General features: G+C 46.5%; 1 protein-coding gene across 1 annotated transcript; it reads left to right on the forward strand.

The window, feature by feature from the left end:
• The first annotated feature begins 918 nt into the window (after positions 1 to 918).
• On the forward strand, positions 919 to 7513 carry LOC125729869 (splicing factor U2AF 65 kDa subunit-like). The gene is made up of 7 exons (XM_049005708.1): positions 919 to 1006; positions 1357 to 1473; positions 1561 to 1699; positions 2934 to 3013; positions 5959 to 6081; positions 6173 to 6259; positions 6446 to 7513. The coding sequence occupies exons 1-7, from the start codon at positions 935 to 937 to the stop codon at positions 6821 to 6823; spliced, it is 996 nt and encodes a 331-aa protein (XP_048861665.1). The 5' UTR covers positions 919 to 934; the 3' UTR covers positions 6824 to 7513.
• The last annotated feature ends 323 nt before the right edge of the window (positions 7514 to 7836 follow it).

Raw genomic sequence — 7836 nt, forward strand, 5'->3', positions numbered from 1 at the left:
TCTTTCTCACACGATCGCCGTTTCTTCATGATGTATAGACTCTAAAAATCAGCCGCGTTCCCTGGAATCATAACAACTGCTTTTAGGTCGTTATTGCAAAGTCTTGCACCTGTATCTACCTTTACAGCGGATAGCAGTAACTAACAATGATGTACAGTTATATAACAATACACATATAACTTCATTAAAGTGCAGAGAATCCAGTAAACTGAATAAACTTAAGCCATACTAACGCAACTGAAATATACAACATGCGTTACAACGGAGTCGAAAGTAGGATTGATTTATGTACCTATCAAATGGCAATCTTGTCATATCAGCTCCTTATCACTAAATCACTAAAATGTCATTCGAAACGACCTGATTCGGCTAGACGAGCACTAAGTGCCGCCGTGTTTGATAAACTAGCAGTTCCAGTCATTCATATCTGCGCTCTGACTATGCCTGCGATTGCGGTAATTGGTTATTACCGATTTACGTAAGATGCATTGGCCGCTCCGTGTCTGTACTTTTGCAGCGGTGCATTACCGTAACGCTGTTATAACTGATGCATGAAGCTGATTCCTCGAGCAGCACCTGCGTTTAAATGCTTCACTGAAAACTGCACCTTCAGGGATTTATTTAAGCTTCTATATGAAGGACCTGCTGGGATAGAAAGGTGATATTTTATTGCTAGTTTAATAAAGTGCTGTCTGTCAGATTGAAACGATATTAATTACCCATCCATCGTCCAACCAGTTATCTTAGTCAGGCTCCCCTGGAGCCTATTCCAGGCAAATTCCCCATACAGAGAGCAGAGGCAAAATTCAGGCCGTCCCTGGTTGGGGTCTTGAAGCCCTTTCTCCTCCCCACAGCTGCAGGGCAGATCCCCACGATAGCTTTACTGGCAACATCCACCACCAGCGGCGTGGCAGTGACGCCCACCCAGGTGCCGATGGTCGGCAGCCAGATGACCCGGCAGGCCAGGCGGCTTTATGTCGGCAACATCCCCTTCGGCCTGACGGAGGTGAGTCCAGGCAAAGTCCCGCGTTGCCTTCTGTCATGCATACTGGTGTCATGTGTAGCTCAGTGAGTTAGGACACTGAGCCGGTCACAAGAAGGTTGTTGGTTCAAATCCCTTGGGCAGCAGAGTGATTTCACCATTGGGCCCCCGAGCGCAGCTCTTAAGCACTATTTGCTCTAGGAACTGTCTGGTCCTGCTTCTTCAATGAAATGTATGTTGCTTTGGATGAAAGTGTCCGCAAAATAAATAGATAAATGTACTAGACTTGTCAGTCATTTTTTTTCTCGTTTGCCTGTTTTGATGTCTTCAGACGTCTGCCTGTCTTCATTCAGTGTGTCTGCCTGTCTTTTTAGGAGGCCATGGCGGATTTCTTCAATACCCAGATGCGATTGGCTGGCTTATGTCAAGGTCCCACCAATCCCGTCCTCGCTGTTCAGATAAACCAGGACAAGAACTTTGCCTTCCTTGAAGTAAGAGTCTTTCCTGCCTAATGGCTGCTGTGTCCAGGCGGAGACCGCAGCCTTCCCTGATTAACGACGTTCTTCGTTCTGCCCTAGTTTCGGTCCGTGGATGAGACCACGCAGGCAATGGCCTTCGACGGCATCATTTTCCAGGGTCAGTCGTTAAAAATCAGGCGGCCCCACGACTATCGCCCCCTGCCTGGCATCTCAGAGCAGCCCGCCTTCCACGTACCAGGTCCGTTTTGCTTGTCGCCGTCATAACCTTAATCTTTATTTACCTTTGAAGAGCCGATCGGCAAGGCCAGTTTTTTGTACTCGTTACGGACTGACTGTCCTTCGCAAGCTGCAGATGTCTTGTCATATAAAGAGGGAGACTTTCACTTTTATTTACTTAATGTTGTAAATATTTAGCAGACAGTTTTATCCAAAGTGAAGAATGTTTTTTTTTTTTTTTTTTTTTTTTTTTGAGAAATCAGGGTCAGCCTGTCCCTAGAGCAAACTCGCCGGCCCAGTGGTGTGATCACCAGTGATGTGAACCAGTGATCTTCTGATGATAACGCTGGCATCCTAACCAGCTGAGCCACACACACACACACACAGCTCAGTCACTCACTTCTTACTGTTAACATAGGCTGTGTGGCTCTGTGATGTTTGCCCATGAAAAGAAGGTTGCTGGTTCAAATACCAGGGTTGGCAGAGTGATTTCACCACTGGGCCCTTGAGCAAGGACCCTAACCCCCAAATTGTTCTAGGGTTGCTGGCTCCTATTCTAGTCAAAAATTCTGGACACACCTACTGAAAACGACTTGTTTTTCAGCAAGATAATGACCCAAAGCCCACCTTGAAGGTTATGCAAGTAGCTTATTACCTTGTGAACTAGGAAAGAGATGGTCCCCACAGCCCCCCAACCTAAACTCTATAGAGCTGGTTTGGGATCAGTTGGATGAGAGTAAGAGTAAGGTAGCCAGCTTGCGCGCAGAACTTGTGGAAACTCGAGGACTGTTGGAGAAACGGTCCAGGTGGGTACATATGTTAGCTGGTTGAGTCCGCAATGCTGTCATCGAAGCCAATGGCTCCTATTTTGAAGAGACAAAAATTTTGTCTTTGCAGTACTTCATATGCATAACTTCCATGCCCAAAGGCCTTTTACTATAAGGTGAATAACAGCTAAAATAGAGACAAATGCATTAAGAGCAGGTGTGTCCATACTTTTGACTGGTGCTGCATGTGTCAGCATCTCCCATGGAGAGCAAGATGGGAGAGACAAAAAACAGTCGTCAAACTGCCCCAGTATTTAGGTATTTTTTTGCTGGAGTTACATTTATCTGATATTATATAGAAGATAACGACGTCATACTGATTTGAAGTTGGCTTATTTCACTCGCGCCGTTTGCTCGTGGTCATTATCCGGCATGTTGACGGTTTGCTGTGATCGGCCGGCTTTGGGCGCCGTGCCGCTCTGTCTGCAGGGGTCGTCTCCACCGTGGTTCCAGACTCGCCACACAAGCTCTTTGTCGGAGGCCTGCCCAACTATCTCAGTGACGATCAGGTACCCCGCCCTCAGTCTCTGTCACCGGGGAGCCGACCCACAACCCTCCTGTGTTTCTGTCCCACTGCTGCACGTGGAACTCAAGCAGGCATGCACACACACGCACGCACGCACGCACGCACGCGCACGCACATACATACATACATAAAATAAACACTCGTCTCTGTGTAACTGATTAGTAGGAAAAGAAAGCCTGTCAAAGTTACCTCACCGCTTAAAATTCATTACAAGATACTGGGGGGTCAAATGTCAGCATCATGTTTAAAGCTAGCTGCTGAAAATAGCCGCACATTTGAGGTTTTTTTTTTTTTTTTTTTAAAGATATTCATGGGATTTATTAAACATTTATTAGACATGTAGGTAATGAGTTGACAGTTACATTACGCTCATTGTTTATCCAGCTGTAAATTATGAAGATATTGAGACCCCGCTAATGTAAAAGGTACGTTTCCCAAAACCTCATGTTATCGACTTGCATAGTTGGAACCATTCAGTTGTAAGTTGCTAATGTTGTTAGCAAATAACCTTATTAGCAACAAAGGCTTTGGGAAACGTGCCTTACAGCTGGCGGCTTGCCGAACCAGTCACGTAGCCAGTCCCTGTGCTGCCTGTTGCTGGGTACCCTGGAATATTTGTATATCGGGTTAATTGCTGAGTGTTAGTCGGATGAATCAGCCGCGTCGTTTTGCTGCATGAAAATTTAAAATCGAGTCATCTGCGCGTCACCTAACTGACGAATACCTCCACATTGCCGTACACCTGTGTTTGCCCAATCCCAGTCCTCGGGGAACCGCCGACTGTCCACATTTTCGCTCCCTCCTAGCTCCCAGCCAATCAGGAACACCGAATACCTGGTACAGGTGCGCTGAGAGGAAGCAAAAACGTGGACTGACCGGGGGGTACCCCCGAGGACTGGGCTGGGAAACACTACCATAGACTGTGCTTGAAATGTGGGGGAGATCGACCAAGTCCCCAAACGCTTCAGTATTCGCAGACGTGCCGTGTCTCACGTCCATGTCCGCACACTGAGAACGATGACTTCACATCCCGTTAACAGCGATGGGGAGCTGCGGAAGAATCGTTCCCTACATTGCTGTGTCGCTCGAAAGGCAGAAAATACTTCGGACCTTTTTCCCGGTGAACGATTATCAGCTTCACTGGAGTTTTCACATCGTGCCCCATGCCCTATTCTGTTATGACGTCAGTGATGGATAATATTACCATAACAACATGCACAGATGAGGTCGTCTTACTCTGAAAGTGTTGAAAGGGTCACATTTTAGACATTTTCTACTTCTCATTAGCATCTTTTATGATTTTTTTTTTCTTCCTATATCGCCACCCCACTGAAATCGGCCCATTATAGACATAATCCATACAGGCATTTAATAGTTTACCTATTTATTTTGCAAAAGTTAATCGCAAAACGTTTTGCGTCCACCCCTGCATTGTAACATTTTGAGCTCCGGTGTCCCACTCACTTTAGCCTAAACTGTTAAAAATGGCAAGACTCAGCCCACAAGATAGTGATCGCGGTTTCAGTGAAAGGTAAGTGAGAAGTGCAGTCAGTTTGTTTTTCTTTGATTTTTTTCCTCCTTTTCGGATTGTCATCGTAATCTTTCTTATCCAGTGTGAGTCACATGTAATCCAAGTCAAGAGGAAGGCTGTACCAAAGCAGCACTGGGGGGAGAGAGTTTGAATCCAGCAGAACTGTTAATGTATTTCACGTCAAAGCCAGTAAATGTGCCATAGACAGGTGAAATGGAAACCGCTGCTTGTATCCTGGTGTTTACATTTTTTTTGCAGTCCCTGCTACCGCTTTGATACTTACAGCTCTTTCATTTTTGTTCCCCACTTTGTCCCCAGCTAGGGGCCTGTAAGATCGTTAAGTCTTCGCTCATAATTTGTTCAGTAGTACTGACCTACTGCTGCCATGCCAACATGTAACACAAGGCAAGTAAGACATTCCGTCCCTCGCACGGATATCCTCCCTGTCGACGGCCTGCCCCTGTGGGGGGGCTCTGTCCTGGAGTGCTCTTAAGCATATGGGGTCCTTTTTTTGGGGGTTGAAGGCTGGGGAGAGACTTATTATGCTGATCACAGGGTATAAATTTGATTTTTTTTTTTTTTGCCCCTAAGAGAAGGTAGGAGGTAGCGCCCTCTTGTGGCTGCCAGTGTCCCAGGTGACTCCTTTCTGAAGTCAGTGGTTAATGCGGCTTTACAGTAGATTCCTGTAGAATAAGTGAGGAATGATGTTAGCAGAGCTATTTCGTCCTGTTTGGCTTCAAGCCGTGGCCCCTTTAGCAGGACCCTGTGGCGGCTCTTAGCTTTACCTGTGAGTTTATCTCCTGTAGGCTTTGTCCCTCTAATTAACTGCACCAATGTGGTTCTTGGTTTTAAGAACAGGAAGTCAGTGATTCGGCTGGGTTTGTGTTCTGCCGAGTCGCCCCCCCCCCCTCCACATTGTATACATGGAACACTTAACATATAATTAGCTGTTTTTATTTAGTTTTTTTTTTTATATACCATCTAGCTTAATTATTGTGGCCCTTAAAATCAGATGCAACTCGGTCCATATTTCAAAATTCGTAGTTGGAATTATCAGAGAACTTGATTAGGAATTCAGTTGTGTTGTATATGCTGTAGGATGGGGGGGGGGAATCTGTGTTATCATTCATTGACAAGAATCAAAATAGTTACTTTTGTACGCTCCCAGTAAGTAAGTCATGCAGAAAGGGCACAGGGGGCTTTGAGCTCTAGTGTTGCACCGTAATGTCGAGCCACTTGTCATAAAGCCATTTTCCTGATGTCTTCACTGTTTCCTCATGTCGTTTTGCAAAGTTTAACATGCTGCTTCTCCCACAGTTAAGATTAGCATTTCTAGCGAGGCGCCGTGCCTGGACTGTCGGGCTAATCGCCCCCCCGCGTCTCCTCCTCTTGCCCAGGTGAAGGAACTCTTGACGTCGTTCGGACCTCTTAAGGCCTTCAACCTTGTGAAGGACAGTGCCACGTCACTGTCTAAGGGTTACGCTTTCTGTGAATACGTGGACATCAGTGCCACTGACCAGGTGCGTGAGGTGGGGCAGCAGCTGGAAGGTCTGGGGTGACTCGGGGCTTCCGGATGGAATTGCTGACGCTTGTGTGGGATGCATCCCGCAGGCCGTGGCTGGACTCAATGGCATGCAGCTCGGAGACAAGAAGCTCATCGTCCAGCGGGCAAGCGTGGGGGCTAAGAATGCCAACGCTGTGAGTATTTGCCCTCGGCTGCCGCCTTTCTGATGTCCTAAACCCAACTTGGTTCCTGGGTGCCTCCCAGGAAGCTTAATGCCCCTATTTCTTGGGTTTATTTGGGTCCATGTAAATTTCTCGCTGTTACTCGAGACGATTGGACGATCAGGGGGTATCTGACACTCTTGTCGCCCCCCGGGACAGACGGCCATCATCGAGACGCCGGTGACGCTGCAGGTTCCAGGGCTGCAGCGGCTGCAGAGCTCCGGCATGCCCACGGAGGTGCTGTGCCTCCTCAACATGGTCATGCCCGAGGAGCTGGTGGACGACGAGGACTACGAGGAGATCCTGGAGGACATCCGGGAGGAGTGTTGCAAGTACGGCAACGTGCGCTCCATCGAGATTCCGCGGCCCGTCGATGGCGTGGAGGTGCCTGGCTGTGGCAAGGTGGGACCCGTACTCTCCTGTACCAGTGGCAAAAAGAAGACCTCTGTAGGCACTAAACACAGGCTCATGGGAGCATTTCTTGCACAAAAGTGTTTTGAAAACGGAATAATTTTTTGTGTAAGAAAAACAATCTGATTGGTTCAGATAGACGGACAATCTGATTGGTTCAGATAGACGACGGACAATCTGATTGGTTCAGATAGACGACGGACAATCTGATTGGTTCAGATAGACGACGGACAATCTGATTGGTTCAGATAGACGACGGACAGTCTGATTGGTTCAGATAGACGACGGACAGTCTGATTGGTTCAGATAGACGACGGACAGTCTGATTGGTTCAGATAGACGACGGACAGTCTGATTGGTTCAGATAGACGACAGACAATCATTTTTCATTCTGCCCTCAACATTTTCTTTGTGTAAGAAAGAAAATTTTGTACAATCATTGATTACTCGCAAATGTTAATAGTCATCCGCTGTTTATCTTGAATATGTAAAAGCAGTGCGCGTAAATTTCCTCGTTAGTATAGTGGTGAGTATCCCCGCCTGTCACGCGGGGGCCGGTCGCGTATAGCCATAACACAGTGGCAGCCAATGAAATTGAAGGATTTTTTTTGCGAAGCGAAGAGACCCTCCCCGGCGCTGCAAAATCTCCGTTAATGATTTTTTTTCTGATACATTTCAAGTTAGATTGAAATGCTAATCATTTTGAGGCATGTTTTCAAAAAAGCATGAACAAATTTCTCCATTTCTTGTAATCACATTCATCCATTATTCTTCGTTTTCTTGATATTGATGTATTTAATAAACAGCTTAAAACTATGGTTACAATTTTATTTATTTATTTATTTATGTCGCTGTGGTAATTAAACAGACATAGACAGTTATGAATAAAATGTATTGTTTATTGAGTCTATTTACACAGAAAGAGACAAGTACTCAGGTTCTCATACTCAGGGGTATGATAAGATATACATCCATCCATCCATCCATTTTCCAAACCGCTTATTCTACTGGGTCACGGGGGTCCGGAGCCTATCCCGGAAGCAATGGGCACGAGGCAGGGAACAACCCAGGATGGGGGGCCAGCCCATCGCAGGGCACACTCACACACCATTCACTCTCACATGCACACCTATGGGCAA

This window comes from Brienomyrus brachyistius, unplaced genomic scaffold (genome assembly GCF_023856365.1).
Source record: "Brienomyrus brachyistius isolate T26 unplaced genomic scaffold, BBRACH_0.4 scaffold830, whole genome shotgun sequence".
NCBI lineage: Eukaryota > Metazoa > Chordata > Actinopteri > Osteoglossiformes > Mormyridae > Brienomyrus > Brienomyrus brachyistius.

Bases quoted from the DNA above. Each gene is read 5' to 3' on its own strand.
- LOC125729869 (XM_049005708.1), top strand. From the start codon at position 935: ATGGTCGGCAGCCAGATGACCCGGCAGGCCAGGCGGCTTTATGTCGGC. The intron at 1,700-2,933 runs GTCCGTTTTGCT...CTCTGTCTGCAG, and splicing joins GCCCGCCTTCCACGTACCAG to GGGTCGTCTCCACCGTGGTT. The intron at 6,260-6,445 runs GTGAGTATTTGC...CCCCCGGGACAG, and splicing joins GGGCTAAGAATGCCAACGCT to ACGGCCATCATCGAGACGCC.